The sequence below is a fragment of the Amblyraja radiata genome, chromosome 4 (genome assembly GCF_010909765.2).
Source record: "Amblyraja radiata isolate CabotCenter1 chromosome 4, sAmbRad1.1.pri, whole genome shotgun sequence".
Taxonomy (NCBI): domain Eukaryota; kingdom Metazoa; phylum Chordata; class Chondrichthyes; order Rajiformes; family Rajidae; genus Amblyraja; species Amblyraja radiata.
This window is the reverse complement of record NC_045959.1, coordinates 16,292,477-16,317,106: the sequence shown is the minus strand read 5'-3', so window position 1 is coordinate 16,317,106 and position 24,630 is coordinate 16,292,477. Positions and strand designations below refer to the sequence as shown.

Below are 24,630 nucleotides of genomic sequence, written 5' to 3'. Positions count from 1 at the left end.
AAATTTACTCAGTGACTGAACTTCACAGTTCTTTTTGGTGGAGAATTTCAAAGATTCTTGCTAAATACATTTATTCTTATCTCTATCTTAATTGGCCATCCCCTTATTTTGAGACTGTAACCTCCAGATTCTGGACACAGCAGGCAGGCAAAATATCATCCTGGTATCTAGCCTGTCATCCCCTATAAACATTTTGAATGTTTCAATGAGATTACATCTCATTCTTCTGCAGCTGGGATCATTTAGGCATATTCTGATGAACCCTACCAACAACTCTGCCGACCCTGAAATCACTCCTAATCATCATTTACCGCAGACTTGTAGTTCTTCACCAATTCCCAAGAGGTTTTCTGCAATTTCTTCCATGAAGGTAGATACAAACATGTTAAAATTCTCTGCTATTATATTTAACATCTTCTCTCTCAATTTGTAATAGATCTGCATTGACTTTAGCTAGTCTTTTCCTTTTTACATATTCTATGAGGCTTTTACGGCCTGTTTATGTTTCTTGCTAGAATTCTCTCACTTTCTGCTTTCCAAATTCATCATAATTGATTTGATCTTTTGTTGAATTCTGCCATTTTCACAATACCCAGGCTTAACTGCTTTTATTTTGGCAACATTATGTGGTCTTTCATTTGATCTCACACTATCTTTAACCTCTTTTGACAGTCATAGCATGACGACATTTCCAATGGCTTTTTTTCCTTTGCCTTAAGCATAAACTATGTACTTATTTTTATACGCTGTTATAGCTTTTGTGGTAGTCTCCCAATCCAAGATTGTCAACTCATGCCTCATACATTGTAATTCAAATTTAAGATCCTGGATTCCAATCAAATGGAATGAGTTTTAATGTCTATATGAATTATTTTTGATCTCGGTTCCTTCAAAAATTCCTCACTATAATTAATCTTCTTTCATTACCAATGCAAGATCTAAGATAGCCTATTTGGAAGTGGCTCTAGAAATTGTGGACACATTGGTGATCATTTTCCAATGTTCTATAAATTCAGATTCAGTTCCTGTGGATTGGAGGGTAGCTAATGTTGTCCCACTATTTAAGAAGGGCAGCAGAGAGAAAACAGGGAATTATAGCCCAGTTAGCCTGACATCGGTGGTGGGGAAGATGCTGGAGTCAGTAATAAAAGATGAAATAGCGGTACATTTGGATAGCAGTAGCAGGATCGGTCCGAGTCAGTATGGATTTACGAAGGGGAAATCATGCTTGACTAATCTTCTGGAATTATTTGAGGATGTAACCAGGATAATGGACAAGAGGGAGTTAGATAGAGCTCTTATGGATTGTGGAGTTAAGGGATATGGGGAGAAGGCAGGAAAGGGGTACTGATTGTGGATGATCAGCCATGATCACTTTGAATGGTGGTGCTGGCACGAAGGGCCGAATGGCCTACTCCTGCACCTATTGTCTATTCACTTGTTCATTCGTTAACATTATCATCTAGAATACCATTTCTTACACATAATAAATTCATTCTCCCCATTCTTTGTAGTAAATTGATTTGCCCAATCTATATGCAAATCAGAGCCTGGCATGATTATTGTATTATTTTTGTTCCATGCATCCTTGATTTTGGACATACTATTCTCCACACTATCACACTGCCCCTGGCTGCCTCTTCATTCCAAACAAACTACTTGTTTTTCTTTGCTAAGATCCTTCCTTTCTACTGCCTTTATCTAATTCTTTAACATCACAGCTGCCTTGCCTAAACTGGTTATGTTTTGCCACTTTTGAGTTGTATTATAGTTAGATTTACCATATCTTGTGTGTTCTTTATTATTGTACTGCTGCTGACAACCCAAAATTCCACTGACCCTGGTTGTGTGGCAATAAATTATATCTATCAAATTATATCTATCTAGGTATGTATGAAAAAATGTTTCTCAATGAAAGAGATCTTGGTGGTCCAGCAGAGGATAGGTTGCAGAGGGAACAGTGAATGATATCTCATTATAGCATCATGTTGTTACCTACGGGTGGAAATACTTGCAAGTCTATGTAAAAGCCAAGAAAGAACAATGTGAAGGGGAGATTTCAGAGGAGAAATGGTTCTAGTTGCATCCACAAAAATACAATGGCACTCATGAAATAGAATGAAAGAAAAGTGAAAGAAGCTATCGATACCAATAAGAAGAACAACATTTTCAGAGATGCATGAGCTTAGTAAACCTGCATAGATATAAATGCCTTGGATAGATATTGTTGGCTTTATAGAACAATTGAGGATAACAGATGGCATGAAAAAGGAAACCAGATACTTTGGATACAAAAAAATTAACCTCTAATTGGGTAATTTTTCTCTTATTATTTTAATGACTTACATAATCACACTAAATTTCTCTGTGGACAATATTGTCAGTAACCTACTTTTGAAAAGAAGGCAATAAAGCAGCAGGGAAAAATTATATTAACCAGAGTGTTAATGACAGTGGGTAGAGGGATTCTAAAATTGTAAATTGCAAATTCTTGTCAGAGCTTATGTTATTGTTAATTCTACTCTATGGTATCAGTAGCATTTTACAATAATTGCCTGAATGTAAAACATAATTAACTTTTATTTTTATCCTTTCCTAAAATTGTCCTGTAGTTCACTGTTTTTCCGTTCCCCAAGTGAGAGAGAGGTGGTGCAAATGATGCTCTACACCAGCCACTAGGGGATGCACAGGAACAGCATTTAGATTGTGTGATAGACACAAAAAGCTGGAGTAACTCAGTGGGACAGGCAGCATCTCTGGATAGAAGGAATGGGTGATGTTTCGGGTCGAGACCCTTCAGGTCTGAAGAAATGTCTCGTGGTGCGGCAAAAATAATCTAGAATTAAATGTCGACAAAACAAAGGAGATGGTTGTCGACTTCAGGAGGGCGCAGCCAAAGCATACACCCCTCAACATCAGTGGCACCACAGTGGAGAGAGTGGAGAGCATAAAGTTCCTCGGTGTGCAAATTACAGACAGCCTCACCTGTTCCAGGAACACCACTGGCACCACTTCCTGAGGAAACTAAAACAGGCCTCACTCCCCACCAACATCCTCAGGACTTTCTACAGGGGTACGGTGGAGTCTGTACTCACGTACTGCATAAATACGTGGTACTCCACCTGCAACTGCTCGGACAGGAAGGCTCTGCAGAGGGTAGTGAGGGAGCAGAGAGGATCATTGGCGTCTCCCTACCCTCGGTACAAGAACTGTTCCAGAGCCGCTGTCTGAAAAAAGCTCAGAGAATTGCTAATGAAAAAATGCACCCCCTCCACATACACCTGGATCTCCTGCCATCAGGCAAGAGATATCGTAGCATCAAAGCCCGGACTACAAGACTGCTAAACAGCTTCCTGCCACAGGCTGTGAGGCTGCTAAACAGTCACTCTGTACTCACAGTCACCTGATTCTGAGGCTTGGCACGGACACTTTAATAACTGGCACTGGCCACTCAAATCAGCTGCCCCGGACATTTTTATGATTGGTTTTACTGTATTTTAACGTTGTTGTTTAACCTGCTTTTAACTATTTATACTGTTCCATCAGGGACTGGATTGTTTTTAGTGTTATTATGTGTGAAATGTTTTAAATTTCATGTGCGATGCTCCGGTATTCCCTGGGAAACGTCTTTTCATTTTGCACTGTACAACTGTTGCTTGCAGGATGACAATAAAGGTTGATTGATTGATTGATTGAATCCACTTTCCCATCAATTATATCACCAATCTATACTTGGAGCAATTTTATTATACCCGGATGTGTTTGAGCTTGGTCTATTGCTATTTATACTCCACACTACCATAACTCTGCCTATCTATTTATTATTCAACTCTCTATTTTTCTCATGTGATAATCTAATTTTGTTTTGAAATAATCAAAGCTTCATGTCTTCACCACTTCCTGTGGCACCTCCAAATTCCATTTGGAATATTTTGGAGGACCAAGAAACCAAGAACCAAGAACCAAGCATGCCCCATACCAACCAGAATGAATTATAAAAGTGAACTCTAACACTGAATAATGAAAACTGTGGAGTTCACTGCCACAGATGGTGGCGGATGCCGTCTTTCCATATTTTTAAAGTTGTGATTGATAAGTTCCTAATTAGTAAGGATGTCAAAGGTTACAGGGAGAAGGCAGGTGAATGAAGTTGAGAGGGAAAATAGATCAGCCATGATTGAATGCTGGCGCTCACTCGATGGGCCGAATGGCATAATTCAGCTTATATCTTGTATTTTAATGAAATTTAATGTGGATAAATAAGTATTGAACTTTGAAGATTGTTGTAAACATTTCAATTATTCCACTGCATTAATTCATAGCAGCATTCTGGGACTCATTATTCTGTTTACCATCTATTGTTTACTCTACATCTGAAGAAACAGTCCACACCTGACCTCTCAATCCTAACTACATGCAAACAACTACCAATTTAAACATAGAATAGATACAAAGAAATCAATAATCCACAAGAAAGCCAATAAAAGGCAGCATTAGGATCAGGCCCAGTGAACATAGTGGATGTAAAATATGACTAGGTGATTAATTGTTACATCACGTTTGTTGAATTTAACAATTGCTCTGTGCTCAATTCAATCAGTAAGAAACAACTTTAACAAAATGCTCTCATCAGCAATGCGGCAATACTTACCAATGACTTGGCATGACTGTTGCTGGTCTCTGCATAAAAGATTTTGTAAGAAAAAGAATCACAGCATTAATGAATAAAGTATGACTTTTATAATCGTGAAAGTTAATGCAGCACTAGATATACTGTGTGGCCCTTATTCTTCACCTCCACAACACCATCTCCTCTGCGCAAAATCTTTAGTCTATAGTTATGAAATGTATAAATTCCAAGCTGATCACTTCTCTTCACTGCTTTGTGTGGCCCTTCACCGCTGTGATCCTATGTTATGACTTCCAAGTATCAACCAGATTAAAAGTTGCACATTATTATTTAGGCAACTCACAGATTTGAAGTTGCTGCTGATATTTCTGCTGATATGTGCCAATGTTGACTATACTGAATTTCCAATATAGTGCCTTGAAATCCAGTGTAGTCAGCACTGGCACAGAAGGACCTCTTCTCAACACATCTCATGATGCCATTTTACAAGATGAATCTTCCCTCCTGGCAGCCAGCCATTCTCTGAAAAACTAATCTAATGCATTCAAATGAGCCTTAATCAGCAAGCATTACTACAATCCTTCAAATTGAAATTAATTACTGCTGAGAGATTTGAAATCTATGAACTGTCTATAAAATGCATTTTTCTTTTACTTTCCAGATTAACATATTTTGATCATAATTAACTTCTAAGCTGCTATTATACCTCAGGACACTTTATACTCAGTATGTTCTGAATTATTTCATTGACTAGACTATTCCTCGAGAGTTTAATCTCTCCCTCTCCTCTCATTAATGATGCTTGGAGGGCTTCTAACTCTAAAAACACAGCAAGGTAGAAGCCCTCCAGTACTACAGCAATGTTGTTATTTTGTTCACATTTGAGTATCACCGATGATGTGAATAAAATATTCTAGTATGGGGCACCATGAGTCAGCAGGGTCCTGCCCACATATTTAAACTTCTAACACAGGTGCTGAAATGATCAGATGGAAGAACCCAAATAAATACCTTATCACATCCATGGATATTCAGGGCAATAATAGTTTCCCTCACTCTATGTACCAAGATTTGAATCACAAACCTTCCAAACCCTCGTGGTCCAATATATTACAAATCCATTGAAGGATTCAACATTGTACATTATCTCTCATCCCTTAGAATTTTCACAGGCATGGAAAATTGCTTTCCTCATCTGGATTGAAGATACATTGCCTTGAAATGGGAGATTTTTATTTCTTTGCTGGAAGGGTACAAAATGGCAAGGAAGGAGTAATTGTCCATATCAAATTGTTCAAATGAGTGGCTAGCTGAGCCCTGTATGGATGTTATGAGCTAACCATAATAGGGGCAAGGACGGGGACATTTCTGGCAATGTCAACTGTAATTCTCCATCCCAATTACCCCTGAACTGAGGAGGTAGTTTAGAGTCCATTTTACTGGCAGATCAAGCATTATGTGTGGGCCAGCCCAAGCAAGGACAAGGACAAAGGACATTTATTGTCAGGTACACCAATTGGTGTAGTGAAATTTGAGTTCCCATTTGCAGCACACCAATAAAAATAAAACACAAAATTAAAGAACTTAACATAAAACATAAAAACATCCCCCCACACTGTGAGGGAAGGCAGCAAAGTCCAGTCCTCTTCCTCTCGTTCACCCATGGTCGGGGCCTATTTGGGGCCTCCACAGTCGCCGCAATGGCGGCCCGATGTTTCAGGCCCTCTCGCCGGATGATGGAGCTCCGGCGTCGGAGGAACACTCTCAGCGGCCTGGAGTGTCTGTAACGGCTGCTTGCTGCCAGAGACCGCGGCTCCCAAAGTCCACAGGCCGTGCTGGTTGGAGCTCCAACACTGGCGATCTCGGCGAGAGATCCCAGGCTCCGCGGTGTTTAAACTCAGCGCCGCCTGCAGCTGGACGCTCCGCAGACCCCACAGCTCCGCGATGTTGGAGTCGGCGGTCTCAGCACTCCAGAGCTTACCACACGGTGACCCGGGTAGGGCATCGCCTGCTCCAGGATGGTGCTTCAGCATTGTGCTGCCGCCGAAGCTGAGGTTCTGGCCAGTCCCGGCAGGAAACGCCGCTCCAGTCCGGTTGGTAGGCCGCGAGGAAGGGTCGAAGATGCGGCTCGGAGCAAAGCCGCATCTCCGACCAAGTAGAATCTGAGAAAAACAGTTTCCCCCTTCCCCCACCCCCACCCCACCCCCCCCCCCACATAAAAAGACTAGACCTCCAAAAACAAAAACGTTTGACACACTAAAAATTTTTAAAAGGGTGAAAGGACAAACAGCTGCAGGCTGGGCAGCCATACTCGACAGCGCCCCCTCGAACCAAAATGGACAGTAGATTAATTTTTTTTTTAATCCAGAAGATGTTTAAAATTTAAAATGAAAAGAGAAAATGCTGGAGATGCTCAGCAGGTCAGTCCACAGAAATAACATTTCAGGTCCCAAAATATCTCTTCCTAGAGATGCAGCCTGATCTGTTTAGGAAGGAACCGCAGATGCTGGTTTAAACCGAAGTTAGACACAAAATGCTGGAATAACTCAGCGGGACAGTCTTAATCCGGAACGTCACCCATTCCTTCTCTCCAGAGATGCTCCCGCTGAGTTACTCCAGCATTTTGTGTCTAACTTCAGCCTGATCTGGTGACTTACACAGCAAATATCCTTCCCCAAAGAACATTAGTAAAGCAGATGGGTTTTTCAATCAATCTAAGGGTTTCATGGTTCGCATAACCAAGAGTAGCTTTTCTTTTTAATCCCATATTTTATTTAATTATTTGAATTTAAATTCTCCATCTGGCATAGTGGAATTTCATTTTTTTTTCTGGATTAATGGACCAGATCTGTGGCTATTGGTCTGGGAACATAACCACTTTGCTACCTTAAAGATAGACCAAACTGTAAGGAAAACAGATTTCCCTCCATGTAAACCAGTTGGATTTTAGTTCATAAAACTAAGCTAATCAATAAGTTAACCAGATGGATGATAATGACAATACAATGGTTTAATGTCAGCCTCACTGCCACTTTCTTTTTATTCCAGATGTATTTAATTAGTTGGATTTACTTTCCTTGTCTGCTATGGTATTTTGCTTTTGGATGTCCAGTGTTTATGGATCTGCAGCCCAGGCTGTTCAAACGTCCAAAAACTTAATCATGAAACAGACTACTAAAAAAAAAATCCCATGAAGGGCTAGGGGAACAGATTGCAGATTTGACACCATAAATAGGGAATCACATTCTGCAAAAAAGAAATTAAAAAATATTTTTAGATTAGCCTATGATCTGAGAGTTCAGGAAAGCACTGTCAATTTAGACAATACTCCTTTCAGCAAGAAAAACTGCTGATATCAATGTTTAGAGATTGCTGAAATCCTCGGGCTAATTCACATGGTTAATTATGTCCTTTTATTTGAAAAATATTTGAAATTTTCTGCTAAAGATTGTACGATGATTGTTTCAGATACAGTCTGGCACGGAGGTACAGTTTGGGCACTTTGTGCAGTCAAGCATAATTTATCCAAGAAATAATTGTGTTGCTATTAGATAAATTCTGGTTCCTCCATCAGCAGAAGTATTGAACTCAAAATAATATCTTCTGCCGCTGTAAATTTTTAAAAATAAATGATTAATAATTTGTTATAATTTATTAAGTATCAGTCAATGGACAGTTGACACTTCATGAATGCAAGACTCAAAATACCAAAGTGTTACAAAACCATGATAAAATGCAAAGCCTTTCAAATAAATGAAAGTTAATAAACTGTTATGTAAATTAATTAAATGCAACTAAAATAATCAATGATTGGTTGCACCTATAGATTACAAAACTCCATTCCACCCAGTCAGCAGGGACATAATGGGGGAGAGATGTGTCTTTGGCAACAAGTGCTAAGCAGGTGGCGATTTAACCCTCCCCCCAACACCTGGTTTGATTGCAGTTAGGTTTATGGCAACTATTCAATGAAGGTCTGTAATGTGACTGTTATTGCAGGAGGTTAGGCAATTGTCTAACATGTTCAGCAACAGATGTCCCTTGATAATTATGGCACCGTATGTTGCAAAATACATTCACATGAATCCTTGGTATTCAGCTGAGTCTCAGGCTGTTTGTGCGTATCAGGCTATAAATATTATGTTTCCCGAGTTGATGATGAGTCAGCTCACCTGAAGGTCGTGGTACCAGCATGTTTATCATTAAGTACTGCTTTCGATTAGGTCTGTCCTTGATAAGAAACTGATCCAAAGCTGTATATGCCTATGAGATATGCAAAGAAAGTTACTTTATACACAGTATGTTCTGTCGTTACATAGAAGTCCTTATTCTCTTTCTCTTATTTATTTCGGAAGATGAGAGTATAAGTCAGTGCAAATCCATGGACAGCCTAATCTAACTTGGTACCCAAAGATAGTTTCCTGTGTACTCTTTAGCCATGGGGTGGTGAATCTATAGAATTAATTGCCTTGGACGGGTGTGGAGGCCAAGTCTTTGGGGTATTTTTAAGGCGGAGACTGATAGGTTCTTGATTAGTAAGATTGTCAAATGTTACGGGGAAATGGCAGGAGAATGGGGTTGAGAGGAAAAGATAGATCTGCCATGATTGAATGGTGGAGCAGACTTTATGGGCTGAATGAACTAATTCTGCTTCTAAGTCTTATGAACTATAGACCTATGAACAGCTCATAGACTGTGAACATCAGTTAGCCATTCTAAATGCATACATTTATCAATAAGGGCCACTAGAGACTGCAGGGAGATTAACAGCTAGTGTAGCACTTTCTTGCCCCCTAACTGATTGCAGAGCAAGATACCTAAGTAGTAGCCATTCAATACCAAGTGCCATCCCAAATGATGGATTCCTACAGCTGCAATTTGCATTGTAGAAGAAAAACAGCAGAGGATCGGAAGAAATTAGAAATTAAACAAAGCTGAAAGAACGTGATTGCAAGGGGTGGTACAAAGATTGTAAGGGAAAAATAAACAGATGCTCTCATTGTTAGCTGGGTGAAAATGAGAAGCTGGTCGCACAGCTAACAATGGCCTATTTCCTTTATCATCATTACAGTTTTGGTCTCCTAATCTGAGGAAATACATTCTTGCCATAGAGGGAGTACAGAGAAGGTTCACCAGACTGATTCCTAGGATGTCAGGACTTTCATATGAAGAAAGACTGGATAGACCCGGCTTGTACTCGCTAGAATTTAGAAGATTGAGGGGGGATCTTATAGAAACGTACAAAATTCTTAAGGGGTTGGACAGGTTAGATGCAGGAAGATTGTTCCCGATGTTGGGGAAGTCCAGAACAAGGGGTCACAGTTTAAGGATTAGGGGGAAGTCTTTTCGGACCGAGAAAAACATTTTTCACACAGAGAGTGGTGAATCTCTGGAATTCTCTGCCACCGAAGGTAGTTGAGGCCAGTTCATTGGCTATATTTAAGAGGGAGTTAGATGTGGCCCTTGTGGCTAAAGGGATCAGGGGGTATGGAGAGAAGGCAGGCAGTCAGGATACTGAGTTGGATGATCAGCCATGATCATATTGAATGGCGGTGCAGGCTCAAAGGGCCAAGTAGCCTACTCCTGCACCTATTTTCTATGTTTCTATGTTTCTATCATTACTTATTCATATCTTTCATTCATTGTTCTTAATCCCTCTACATCATCGTCTATATCCCCATTTCATTTTCCCATGACTTTCAGTCTGAAGAAGGGTCTCGACCTGAAACATTAACCCATTCCTTCTCTCCAGAGATGCTGCCTGTCTTGCTGAGTTACTCCAGCATTTTGTGTCTATTATTTATCCTGCGATTTTTGACTGATTGTTGTTGGGGACAAAGTTCCATTTGGATCTTGTGTGTTTAAAAGAAAATGCCTTGGGAGTCAAGGCGCAGCAAGGGACATGTACAGTAATCTGGTGTTTGAGGAGCAGACTGGAGTGTCCTTGGAGCAGTGAATGCTTCCAGCAGGTCAATGGGACAGCAACATCCTGGCATTGTATTACAATTTCTGGGCAAGCAAATATTAAGCAGATGGTTCAAAGTACTCACAAGTTGAGGCATGTTTGCGGCCATCAATGTTAAACATAATTGACCTGTATTATCATAAGTTCCTGCATCTGCTTCAAACTGCAGTAAGAGTCTAGCTGACTCGGTTCGATCTGAAAGGATGTAGAGAAAAATATAGTGACTAGAAGCATGTTAGGTGGAAACAGAAAATATTACAATGTATTTATAATTTAAATGTTTCCCTACTTTGAGTGTGAGCGAATGAAAGTGTGCAGATGGTTTGTGTTGCCAGCACGAACAACTATATTACTCACAAAGACCTGGGAAGCAGGGCTGCTGATAGCACTTTTCGAATTGAGTTCATTAGGTATTAAATTGCCTTCTGCATATTCACTTACCGATTCAGAATATGTCAGGTACACTGTTTAATTACACTTTCTTTAACAATTGCATTTCTATGGGCTCTTAATGAGAGCCCTCAGGTTACAAGCATTTGGACCAAACATTTGATTGAATTAAAGGACATGAAAGCTGCATAATTTCTGATATTTATCTCTATCAGAATGGAGCTGTTACTTGCGCTCATCCACTCTTACAAATTTCACTCGGGCTCTGGTCCATTCCCACAGCAAGGAAGAGGCAAGCCGGCGAAATAAATAAACAAACAAATAAATAAATAAACAAACAGATAGATAAATAAATAAATAAATTGGATGGGTATATGGACGGGAAAGGAATGGAAGGTTATGATCTGAGTGCAGGTAGATGGGACTAGGGGTAAATAAGTGTTCGGCACGGACTTGAAAGGCCGAGATGGCCTGTTTTCCAGCTGTAATTGTTATATGGTTATATGGTTAACAAAGGATAGAGTGATACATGTGAGGAAAGTGGTCTGGGAAGAAAACAGAACAGTTTGAGCTCCTTTAGCAACTGACAAATCATTGCAAGCTTCAATGGGGAGAACACCATGAAAATCAATCAAATGAAAGTGTTCAGAAAATAAATATTATCTCCTTGCAGCTAGCAGAGCCAATGGTACATTCAGTTTGTTAGTTTGGGGATCATGTCCAAGATACCAATGTAATAAAAATAAGTTGCACATCTTACCAAGGTCTGTTGCCAGTTGCAAAGGTGTTCGTTGTTTATAGTCTCTAGCATTTATGTCAGCGCCATGTTTCAACAGACAGTTCAAGGAACTTGCAGCATCATACTTCGCAGCGTAGTGGACTGGTGTCTGAATCATTCCAGTTGTCTTTGCTTCAATGTCCACTTTAAAAAGGGCAATGACAATTGTATGCAAACTCTTCATGTACAAGCCACATTAACTTTGCAGAATATTTTGTTCTATGCAGCAGAATAACCAGCATATTGGTGTACCATCACAAGAATTCAGAAATAGTAATCAATTGACTGTGGAAACTAATTGATTGTGACTTTAAAGCAGAACATCTGTATTGATGATCATCGATGGAGATGGAGGCTTCCTTGGACTGGCCTTTGGCCCCATCGCAGGGCGTGGACTTACATCGGAGTCGATTCCTTGCCTGGGATCGTTCCAACAGCAGCCTGCGGTCTTTACATCGGGAGCTCACAGTCTCAGGAGAGGCCATGGGTCGGAAGCTCCAACATCGCGGAAGGTTTGACCAGCCCCGATGAGAGGTTCGATCGTCTGGAGCAGGTGAACTGATATCCCCCCGATGGAGGAGCAGATCACCTCGACGCGGAGGGCCCTCCGCCGGATACGGGAGTCAAGATCATCCCATCAACGAGGGCTCGAGGCCCCTGTCCGCGGGAGAGCAAAGGGAAGAGATTGAACTTTTTTCGCCTTCCATCACAGAGAGGAATGTGGAGGTGTATCTGTGATGGATGTTTATGTTAAAATGTGGTTTGTGTGTTCTGTTGCTTTTTATTTGCATGACTGACTTGTCAATGAAATTCCTCGTATATGATGCAAAACATACTTGGCTAATAAAGTATTATTGTGATTGTGATTGTGATTGGATATCAGGTCTACTGCACAACTGATGAGCAAGGCATGTTAGGTTTTACAGGTCTAGTTTTTGCTCATACTATGTGGCCATCCCCGGCAATGCTGGTGTTTTTTGTACATTGCTCCTGAACTGAGGATGTAGATGAATTAACTACATCAGTAAGTTTGGAATTAGACCAGGTAAGGATGGCACTGCCGGACATCAATGAACCAGATGAGTGTTAACAATAATGTGGTCGTTTCATGAATCTAAAGAGGGATCCAGATCCAAAATGTCATCGATCCATTCCATCCACAGATGCTGCCTGACCTGCTGAGTTACACCAGCACTTGGCTGATAGTTTCATAGCTACTTTTCTGTGGCATTTGATTTCTGAATCAGTGGTCCAAAACCCTTGTGTAGTCACTGAAACACTACTTCTCCATACCACATATAGATATCAGACTAGGTGTTCCTCTGATCTGCCATCTTTACTCAAAGGAATGGACAGTGCCCATGTTTAGAGGATGGACCCATCAAGGTTTTCTCAGCCAACAATCAGGGAAGGCATCACAAAATGTGAACAGTGCTAAAACCAGGTGTCTCAATAGAATGACTAATGAAACAGCTGGGTCAGCATGCACACATCTTCACCATGGTGTTGATGACATTCTAGAGAAAAAATCTCCCTCTGCTTCCACTAATCGTGTACACATTGTAACTATATTATTACCACTTGTCCAAATATAAGTCTTACCATCACAGTCCAGAAAAAAGTCGACCATTTCAGAATAATCAATAGCTGCAGCCACATGCAGTGGGGTAACGCCATAGTTATCAGGCATGTTAACATTGGCATTCTTCTCGATCAAAAACCTGGCCACATCAGGGTGCCATGTTCGGGCTGCCTATTGGCACAGACATGAAGTGCAATGAGGTCATAAAGCAAATGCAGGCTTAAAGCAACAATGAGTGGGTCCTTGCTGAAGTCTAAGAAAAGGTTATAATGCTGACAATATGATGAACAAGGTGATCCTTGACATACAAGGTTCAGCTCTCATTTGGTTAATTTCATCTGAAATATTAACGTTATTTGCTGGAACAATATACTTTAAGATCGCAAGGTATTTATGCATTATTGAGGTAATGATCATGTGCCCTTGCCAACTTATAGGGGTGATTAAGGCTGACATAGTAAATCTAATTGAAATCAAATTGGTATATATGTTTCATTTACATTGTTTTTTGCTATGTCTGAATGTGCAAAAAGCTTATGTGATGTATTAATACAACTGATAAAAGTAATTAAAATTAATGTAATCCATATAGGATTTTCCAGAATTTTTAAATTGCAAATATCACAATAATTCCAAATTAAAATACTGCAGATGATGGAAATCTGAAATAAAACAGGAAATGCAGGCAATGTTAGGCAGTGTCCATGGGGATAGAAACAGAGTTAACAGTTCAATTCAACAGATTTTCATCCAAATAGTTGAAGGATTAAAGAAAAAAGTTTTAAGATGCAAAGAACAAGGATGCAGAGGAGGGAATAAAGTGGAAAGTCAGTGGAAGGAGAGGAGGACAGGAGATAGCCAGCAAGAAATTGAATGACAGAGCCAGATATTACCCTCTCTCTCTGGCTCCATCACCTATTTCCTCACACAATCAAGTATTTTGTTCTCGACAAGACTTAGTTTGCTCCTACCCTCCTCCCTTTCTCTGCATCTTAAAATTTGCCATATCATTAACTGTTCTCAGTTCTCATGACAGATCATCAGCTCGCAACTGAGTTGGATGATCAGCCATGATCATATTGAATGGCGGTGCAGGCTCGAAGGGCCGAATGGCCTACTCCTGCACCTATTTTCTATGTTTCTAACATCAATTTTGTTTTTCTCTCTCTATAGACGTTACCTGATGTTGACCATCTCCTGCATTTTCTGTTTTATTCAGTTATTGTTCATCACGATCATATGATTCATAGCAAATCACATTATTCATAGCAAAAGGATTTGAGTACAGGAGCAGAGAGGTTCTACTGCAGTTGTACAGGGTCTTGGTGAGACCACACCTGGAGTATTGCGTACAGTTTTGGTCTCCAAATCTGAGGAAAGACATTCTTGCCATAGAGGGAGTACAGAGAAGGTCCACCAGACTGATTCCTGGGATGTCAGGACTTTCATATGAAGAAAGACTGGATAGACTCGGCTTGTACTCGCTAGAATTTAGAAGATTGAGGGGGGATCTTATAGAAACGTACAAAATTCTTAAGGGGTTGGACAGGCTAGATGCAGGAAGATTGTTCCCGATGTTGGGGAATTCCAGAACAAGGGGTCACAGTTTAAGGATAAAGGGGAAATCTTTTAGGACCGAAATGAGGAAACCTTTTTTCACACAGAGAGTGGTGAATCTGTGGAATTCTCTCCCGCAGAAGGTAGTTGAGGCCAGTTCATTGGCTATATTTAAGAGGGAGTTAGATGTGTCCCTTGTAGCTAAAGGGATCAGGGGGTATGGAGAGAAGGCAGGTACAGGATACTGAGTTGGATGATCAGCCATGATCATATTGAATGGCGGTGCAGGCTCGAAGGGCCGAATGGCCTACTCCTGCACCTATTTTCTATGTTTCTATGTTTCTATGATAGGAGCAGAATTAGGCCATTTGGCCCATCAAGTCTACACCATTCAATCATGGCTGATCTATCTCTCCCTCCTTACACCATTCTCCTGCCTTCTCCCCGTAACCTCTGACACCCGTACTGATCAAAACATTCTTCCTCATCTCCATCCTAAAAGAACATCCTTTAATTCTGAGGCTAGACCTCTAGTCCTGGTGGAACCATCCTCTCCAAATCCACTCTATCCAAGCCTTTCACTATTCTGCATGTTTCAATGAGGTCCCTCCTCATTCTTCTAAACTCCAGCGAGTACAGGCCCAGTGCTGTCAAACACTCATCATATGTTAACCTACTCATTTCTGGGTTCATTCTTGTAAACCTCCTCTGGACCATCTCCAGATCCAGCACATCCTTCCTCAGATATGGAGCCCAAACTTGCTCACAATATTCAAAATGTGGCTTGACCAGCGTCCATAGAGCCTCCGCATCACAAGCCTGTTTTTGTATACAAGCCCTCTTGTAATAAATGCTAGCATTGCATCTGCTTTCTTTATTACTGATTTGACTTGTAGATTAAATTTTTGGGAATCCTGCACCAGCATTCCCAAGTCCCTTTGCACCTCCGATTTCTGGATTCTCTCCCCATATAGAAAATAATCTACGCCTTTATTCCTACTACCAAAATGCATGAATCCACACTTTGCTACACGATATTCCATCTGCCACTTCTCTGCCCACTCTCCCAACCTGTCCAAGTCCTTCAGCAGAGTCCCGGCTTTCACTACACTACCTGCCCCTCCACCTATTTTGGTATCATCCCCAAACATGGTCACAAAGCCTTCTATCCCCTCATCCAAATCATTAATATACAACGTGAAGAGCAGCGGCCCCAGCACCGAGCCCTGCAGAACTCCACTAGTCATTGGCAGCCAACCAGAAAAAGACCCTCATTTATTGCCACTCTTTGCCTTCTGCCATCCAGACAACCTGATATCCATGCCAATATCTGCCCTTTGATACCATCGGCTCTCATCTTCCTTAGCAGCCTCCCGTGTGGTTGCTGAAATTCTAGGTAAACAACATCAACTGGTTCTCCTTTGTCTGTCCTGCTGTTTACTTCTTCAAAGAATTCCTGCAAATGTGTCAGACAAGGCGTCCACTTCACAAAGCCACGCTGACATCGGCTTATTATAGTGTGAACTTCTTAGTACTCCGTGATCTCATCCTTTATAATGAACTTTAAAATGTTACCAACCAGCCTATAGTTGTGAAAGCAATTGACAAATGCAAGATGTCATTATATAATGTTAGGGTAATTTAAGAAAAGTCAATAGGAAGAAATGTATTTTTGATTGCTTGTACTAAACTGTATAACAAGTACTCCACTGTCTCCACCTGCAATTGGAACCATTGAATGTAGCGATATGAAGACAGTTAGTGAAAAAAAATGAAATTGCACTCACAACTAATTAAATCATATTGCAGAACTAAAAGTTGCTATTAAAATCGACTTTAATCTGTTATTTTAAAGACAGGGAAACTCACAAAATGTTGGAGTAACGTAACGGGTCAGGCAGCACCCTGGTGAACATGGATAGAAACATAGAAAATAGGTGCAGGAGTAGGCCATTTGGCCCTTCGAGCCTGCACCGCCATTCAATATGATCATGGCTGATCATCCAACTCAGTATCCTGTACCTGCCTTCTCTCCATACCCCTGATACCTTTAGCCACAAGGCCCACATCTAACTCCCTCTTATATATAGCCAATGAACTGGCCTCAACTACCTTCTGTGGCAGAGAATTCCAGAGATTCACCACTCTCTGTGTGAAAAATGTTTTTCTCATCTCGGTCCTAAATCCTAAAAGATTTCCCCCTTATCCTTAAACTGTGACCCCTTGTTCTGGACTTCCCCAACATCGGGAACAATCTTCCTGCATCTAGCCTGTCCAACCCCTTAAGAATTTTGTAAGTTTCTATAAGATCCCCCCTCAATCTTCTAAATTCTAGCGTGTACAAGCCGAGTCTATCCAGTCTTTCTTCATATGAAAGTCCTGACATCCCAGGAATCAGTCTGGTGAACCTTCTCTGTACTCCCTCTATGGCAATAATGTATTTCCTCAGATTAGGAGACCAAAACTGCACGCATTACTCCAGGTGTGGTCTCACCAAGACCCTGCTCCTATACTCAAATCCTTTTGCTATGAATGCTAACATACCATTTGGTTTCTTCACTGCCTGCTGCACCTGCATGCCTACTTTAAATGACTGGTGTACCATGACGCCCAGGTCTCGTTGCATCTCCCCTTTTCCTAAGGTGACATTTCAGATTGAAGAAGGCTGAAGTAGGGTCCTGACCTGAAATGTCACCTGTCCATGTTTTCCAGAGATGCCACCTGACCCATTGAGCTACTCCAGTATTTTGTGTCTTTCCTTAGTAAGGCAGCATCTGCAGTTCCATTTCAAAGACAACGTACGGTTATTAGTAAAATGCGTTTTCTAAAAAAAGAAAGCCATTAAGTTCCCTTTACCCCGTGTAAAACACCCTGTCCATATCTGTCAGTGGAATTGATATCTGCTCCATTTTCCAGCAATGTGTTCAAGCGCTCCAGGTCAATCTAAACAAGGATTACAGACATTTCTTGATTATCAATATCAACATTGCCAAATATAATTATCAGAAAGTTACAGTACATGCAGAGTAATGAATAAGTAGATAACTTATTGCCTTGTGTTTGGCAGTTTTGAAATTAATATTTTTCTCCATCTTGTTAAAAATGCTATATTTTGTATTTATATTATCTTGCATATGAAATTCCGTTAGACCCTTCACACAGTTCAAAGTGCAATAAACGTTGCATTCACACCCATAACCCTCCCAAACAACGGGCAGAGAAGCCAAATGTCCTCCAACCATCACCACAGTTTAGGTGACGTTTTTGATTGGCAAGCTGATTACTAATAATACTACCGTTATATTTTTGTGATACACATTGTCCAATGCCACCTCTCAAACAACAGTCACTGTGCTCATTTCATACTCAAATTGTAACAAAAAGACTCACAACTATATACTTTTTACCTAACAGTCCTATATTGCACATCCAAACTGTTTAAAGTATCCTGATGTTCAAGTATTAATATTACTATTTTATTTATGAGTTTCTCGTTCAGAAATGATTTCACTCCAAGTAAGCTTTTATGATACTCACAATTCTAGACATGTTCTAATAGTATTGACAGATTAAAAACAAAACAAAACGCATAAACTGTGAACCTGCCGTCCAGGCCATCATTCAGGATATTAATAGAATCAAAGCAATAATTGAAACGGTCACATAACCTAGTAAAATAATAAATTAGTTATTTTTTATTATATCAAGAGCCAATGGCTTGGTCTATACTAGATTGTGCTTTACCCATTGCACTATTAGTGGAATATTTTTAAATCAGTGTTGATGAGATGGCCTCTCCACAATGATATTATTAGCAAACACCAAATGCATTCAGCATTGAAACACTGAAATATTCTGCCACGGACCAAAATAAAAAGGGATAGACACAAAATGCTGGAGTACCCAGGCAGCATCTGGAGAGAAGGAATGGGCGACATATTGTGTCGAGACCCTTCAGAGAAAAAGGGATAACCGCCAGCACCCAAGGAGCTAGAAATGTAAAGGCTGTGCGTTGTGGGGCCAATGCTGCCTCATACAGCAAGGAGGCAGTCAGAGGTCTGCAAGACCCCTAAGGTGTTGAATGAAGTTCCGGGACTGCTGGGCTCCGCAGGGTGTAGAATGTATCCTCAATAAGGATTGTATCATAATTGTATAATAGTTTATTATGAATATATGTTTGTATTGTATTATGGTGGTGGGGTCTGGTTTGTTTTATTGTAGTGTAAATATTATTTTTTAATAATTGAATACATTTTTTGATTAAAAAAAAAAAAGAATAATAAAAAAGGTGTTGAATGAAACTCGGACAGGTTAGCCAATACAAAATAAGCCTTTTGGAAAAATATCTGAAGAATAAATAATTAATATGGAAGGCAATTTCTACCTAATCTTATTTAAATAAAACTGTGGCAGATGTAGAAAATCTGAAACAAATGCCAGAAATGCAAGTTCTGACGAAGGTTTCACTGATCAGAAATGGTGGCTTTGTTTCTCTCTCCACACATGCTGCCTTATCCAATAAGATTTTTGAGAACTTTCTGCTTTTGTAACATGGGTTAAAAACATGGGTATGTTTTTCATGTTATACTTGATCCACTACGTCTGATTCACCAACTAAAAGTACAACATAGAAACAAAGAAACATAGAAAATAGGTGCAGGAGTAGGCCATTCGGCCCTTCGAGCCTGCACCGCCATTCAATATGATCATGGCTGATCATCCAACTCAGTATCCTGTACCTGCTTTCTCTCCATACCCCCTGATCCCCTTAGCCACAAGGACCACATCTAACTCCCTCTTAAATATAGCCAATGAACTGGCCTCAACTACATTTTTTGGCAGAGAATTCCAGAGATTCACCACTCTCTGTGTAAAAAATGTTTTTCTCATCTCAGTCCTAAAAGATTTCCCCTTTATCCTTAAACTGTGACCCCTTGTTCTGGACTTCCCCAACATCGGGAACAATCTTCCTGCATCTAGCCTGTCCAACCCCTTAAGAATTTTGTACGTTTCTATAAGATCCCCCCTCAATCTTCTAAATTCTAGCGAGTACAAGCCGAGTCTATCCAGTCTTTCTTCATATGAAAGTCCTGACATCCCAGGAATCAGTCTGGTGAACCTTCTCTGTACTCCCTCTATGGCAAGAATGTCCTTCCTCAGATTAGGAGACCAAAACTGTACGCAATACTCCAGGTGTGGTCTCACCAAGACCCTGTACACCTGCAGTAGAACCTCCCTGCTCCTATACTCAAATCCTTTTGCTAAGAATGCTAACATACCATTCGCTTTCTTCACTGCCTGCTGCACCTGCATGCCTACTTTCAATGACTGGTGTACCATGACACCCAGGTCTCGTTGCATCTCCCCTTTTCCTAATCGGCCACTATTCAGTTAATAGTCTACTTTCCTGTTTTTGCCCCCAAAGTGGATAACCTCACATTTATCCACATTATACTGCATCTGCCATGCATTTGCCCACTCACCCAGCCTATCCAAATCATCTTGCAGCCTCCTAGCATCCTCCTCACAGCTAACACTGCCCCCCAGCTTCATGTCATCTGCAAACTTGGAGATGTTGCATTCAATTCCCTCGTCCAAATCATTAATATGTATTGTAAATAGCTGGGGTCCCAGCACTGAGCCTTGCGGTACTCCACTAGTCACTGCCTGCCATTGTGAAAAGGACCCGTTTACTCATACACTTTGCATCCACTTGGATGCAACCACTCGGGTACACTGAAGACATTTCTTCCTGCCCTAAAGGACCCAATGTGATTAGACCAGATGCATAGGATCATTTTAAGGCCAGGGCTGTGTGCTCTGATTGATAATAGGAGAAATTGATGGTGTTGTGAGAAAGCCTAGCTCTCAAAACTCTGTCGACAGCTACTACCATTCATGAAATCCATCTCAGCTATTCTAACATTCAGAAACATTAAAAAACTGAATATGAAGATAATATTTTTTTTAATAATAAAAGTAACAAAAATGCTTCAAAATGATTAAATTTATGCAAATAAATTAAAATAATTTAATAAAGAAGTTTACCTTCCCTTTTTCTTTCATTGCCAGAACCTTACAATTCTCTGAATGGAAATATGGGGAAAATAAATTACACAAAAAATTATTAGGGAATGGATTGCTTATTCAGCTAGAACAGACTCAATGGGCCGAACTGCTGTCATTCATAATGTAAGGAAAGATAATGATCTCTTATATTGATGGCCTCTAGTTATGCGGTTCCCATTGGTGAAAATATTCTGTCTGGATCCCCTCTATCAAAACATTGCATCGTTTTGAAGACTTTTTATTGGGATTCCTCAACCTTTGTTCAAGAGAAAAGATATTCAGCCCGATTACCTATTCCTGATATGTACACTCTTGCATTTCTGATATCCTCCTCGTAACATCCTGCCATTTTCCTCAATGAAAATGCGCAGTGAAATACCACAATCTAATGAGGACAGTCAACTCCCACAGAGGGTGGCCTTTAGTGAGCCAGTGGTCATTTTGTCAGGTGTTAATCGCCAATACACAAGGAATCAGTCAGGTTGTTCAACATTCTGTCCTTCTCTCATTTTAACTGTAAAGCTAAACGAGCTGGGCTTGATTAAGACAAGAAGAAAGATTGTTAACCTTAGGAAAGAACATATTTCAATCATGTTTAATGGTTCTATTGCACCAAAAACATTTTCCAACATATAACATGAAATACTTTGACAAGTGAATCGTCAAAATACCTGGCTGTCATTGCCCCTCTTTGATATTGTGATGAAATACTGAAGGAAAGCTACAGTGGGTGAAGCACTTGTGCTTTTGTGTTCAGCATTTGCTTCTGCAGGTTGATTCACTGTTGGAATTTGGTGTGTTGCATCTGTATTTCTCTTCAAGCCAATGTATGTGGCAGAATCCGTTGATTCTGGAAATCAAATGTAAAGATTAAACAGTATCTGTTTTCTTCATGATTGTCATAGCAATGTAGTATAACATTTATGTTAACCCTGGTGCATCTGGTCTACAAAGCAAGATCAGAGAGGTTTTTTTTGTTTATTTGTTTGTGGAATGGGTATATTTATCATCCACATCCAATTGCCCCTCAACTCAGCAGCTTAAGAATCAACCACATTAGAGGGCCTGGAATCACATGGAGTCTGAATAATACAAAGTTTGCAGATTTCCTATCCTGCAGGACAATAGTGAGAAACATCGGGTTTTTTTCAGCAACAATTTAGTAGTTTCATGGTTATAGAAACATAGACATAGAAAATAGGTGCAGGAGTAGGCCATTCGGCCCTTCGAGCCTGCACCGCCATTCAATATGATCATGGCTGATCATCCAACTCAGTATCCTGTACCTGCCTTCTCTCCATACCCCCTGATCCCTTTAGCCACAAGGGCCACATCTAACTCCCTCTTAAATATAGCCAATGAACTGGCCTCAACTACCTTCTGTGGCAGAGAATTCCAGAGATTCACCACTCTCTGTGTGAAAATTTTTTTCTCATCTCGGTCCTAAAAGATTTCCCCCTTATCCTTAAACTGTAACCCCTTGTTCTGGACTTCCCCAACATCGGGTACAAGCTTCCTGCATCTAGCCTGTCCAACCCCTTAAGAATTTTGTAAGTTTCTATAAGATCCCCCCTCAATCTTCTAAATTCTAGCGTGTACAAGCCGAGTCTATCCAGTCTTTCTTCATATGAAAGTCCTGCCATCCCAGGAATCAGTCTGGTGAACCTTCTCTGTACTCTCTCTATGGCAAGAATGTCTTTCCTCAGATTAGGAGACCAAAACTGTATGCAATACTCCAGGTGTGGTCTCACCAAGACCCTGTACAACTGCAGTAGGACCTCCCTGCTCTTATACTCAAATCCTTTTGTTATTGTTAGAGATTGTAGAGATTAACTTCTACTTTATATCTAAAAATCTAGATTTTAATTTATTATTTGAATTTGAAGTCCTCAGCTGCCATGGTGATATCTGGGTCAACGGGCCAGAACTCTGGTGCTGGTGCAGTAGCTTATGCATTGATATGGAAAGTACAGAATTTCATATCTAAAAAATGCATAAAGTATACTGCGAGTAAAGTAAAATATGGGAGTCTTATAAAAGTCAGTGGAGGACAACTGAATGAAGGCATGAGTGGCAATATGTTAAAGACATGGTTGGTCGAGGATCTGAAAATATAGTTATGGGCAAAATTTACTGATGTAACTTCAACAGCCAGTACATTTTGACTACAGAATTCCCAACTAGTGCAGTTAAAGAGGTCTTTGTCTGCAACATTGACACCAAAAATAACAATAAAATTCACCTGTAACTCCCAAAGAAAGGAAAAAATAGAATGTTCATTGATGTTTCAGCTGCTCAACAAATTATATACCTATTAAAAGCCTGATCTTGGATGTGGGTATGTGTTTGTGTGTATTTGTTTGTTCATGTGTAACAGCCTATTGCACATAATTTTACATTTGTTTATCTTTAGTTTGTTTGATTGTTCTATCCAACATACCTTTCTTGCATCTATTGTCTATGCCTACAACATCAGTATACTCCGTAAATGTAGATGTAACTCTCCTTCCATTGAGACACATGCTCCGCAACAGTCATTTTAGGCCTGAACCCTGAGGGACAGTCCACTTTGAACAACTGAGAATCCTTCAGTCTTTGCTTCCTTCATCATCAGTGTGTTTAATACAATCTGCTCCCCTTCCTCTAGTTCTACACCTCTTGTATATCCTGTGTGCTAACTGCACAAACATCATATTCCATCAAACATCATATAAACACAATTCTCCAACCTTTAAAAGGTCAAAATAACTTTGTGAACCAGTATCTGCAATCTGTGTTTAATTCTACTTACTCTCGTTAGATATTTAATAATTTTAATTTTTTTCCTCTCAATTACTAGAGTTAGCTCCCTCTTCTATTTTGAAAACAAATATCTATATTGATCATTTATTTGTTTGCTTATGAGTGATTCACAACTTCTCGAAAACCCGACGCGCTAAAGGTGACATTTTTACATATTCCAGTAGAGATTTACCTCATGATGTTGAAAATCGCCTCATCTGAAAATTTGGTTCATTATTTCTTCAAATTCTTCACCAATCTGAAGCTAAAGCGAGCTGAAGCTGAAGCTAACAGGCTGATGACGTCACAATTGCCTCTGCTCCTCATGGCGAGCTGCGAGTTACGTGCTCCCCCCCCCCCGTATAACTCGCACTCCAACGGCCAACCCGAGAGATGCCGAGGAGCACCCGAGTGCAGCCGGCCGTAGCGCCCCGCCCATAGCCCAGCCGCCCAGCAACCCCCCCCCCCCCCCCCCCCCCCCCCCCCCAGGGCTCAGGATTGAGAACCCAAGAGATGCCAGCTCAATCCTGGCTGATTGCCCGTCCATCTGCCCACGTTAACATGGCACAATCAGTATCCAGTATCCGCACTCTCTGCAAACTCTCCACCCCTTGCCCCTTCCCAACCAGCCCAGAGAGAAGATTCTGCCCTGGCAGAACTCCCTTCTAAAGAGAAGACTCCTACAGTTTCTGGAGCTGCTGTCGTTTCTTTCTCCCTTCGCTTCAGAGTCTTGATAGAGAATTTTGCATTACATCTGAGCACTACCAGTGTTGCATTGGATTTGTGTCAGTTTATAGCTAAACATAATTTTCATTTCTGCAGATATACGTGGGCAATTCGAAACTAATCAATTTACTTGCTTCAAAAATGTTATGAGC

The 24,630-nt window shown here is 40.5% G+C and overlaps 1 protein-coding gene and 1 long non-coding RNA gene across 2 annotated transcripts in view; both read right to left on the bottom strand.

Annotated features, from left to right (window-relative positions):
* The window catches only part of LOC116971774 (short transient receptor potential channel 2-like), a 31,801-nt gene extending 20,542 nt beyond the window's left edge, over nucleotides 1-11,259 (bottom strand). Inside the window, exons 1-4 of the mRNA XM_033018879.1 lie at nucleotides 11,235-11,259; nucleotides 10,681-10,790; nucleotides 8,803-8,893; nucleotides 4,652-4,680 (exon numbers count right to left, since the gene is read on the bottom strand). Coding sequence (XP_032874770.1) covers nucleotides 4,652-4,680; nucleotides 8,803-8,893; nucleotides 10,681-10,790; nucleotides 11,235-11,259 — 255 coding nt within the window. The remainder of the gene's footprint in view (nucleotides 1-4,651; nucleotides 4,681-8,802; nucleotides 8,894-10,680; nucleotides 10,791-11,234) is intronic.
* Nucleotides 11,260-17,758: 6,499 nt separating this feature from the next.
* LOC116971851 overlaps nucleotides 17,759-24,630 on the bottom strand; it is a 29,754-nt gene continuing 22,882 nt past the window's right edge. The window contains exons 3-4 of the long non-coding RNA XR_004411642.1: nucleotides 21,643-21,821; nucleotides 17,759-17,845 (exon numbers count right to left, since the gene is read on the bottom strand). This is a non-coding gene — a long non-coding RNA (uncharacterized LOC116971851). The remainder of the gene's footprint in view (nucleotides 17,846-21,642; nucleotides 21,822-24,630) is intronic.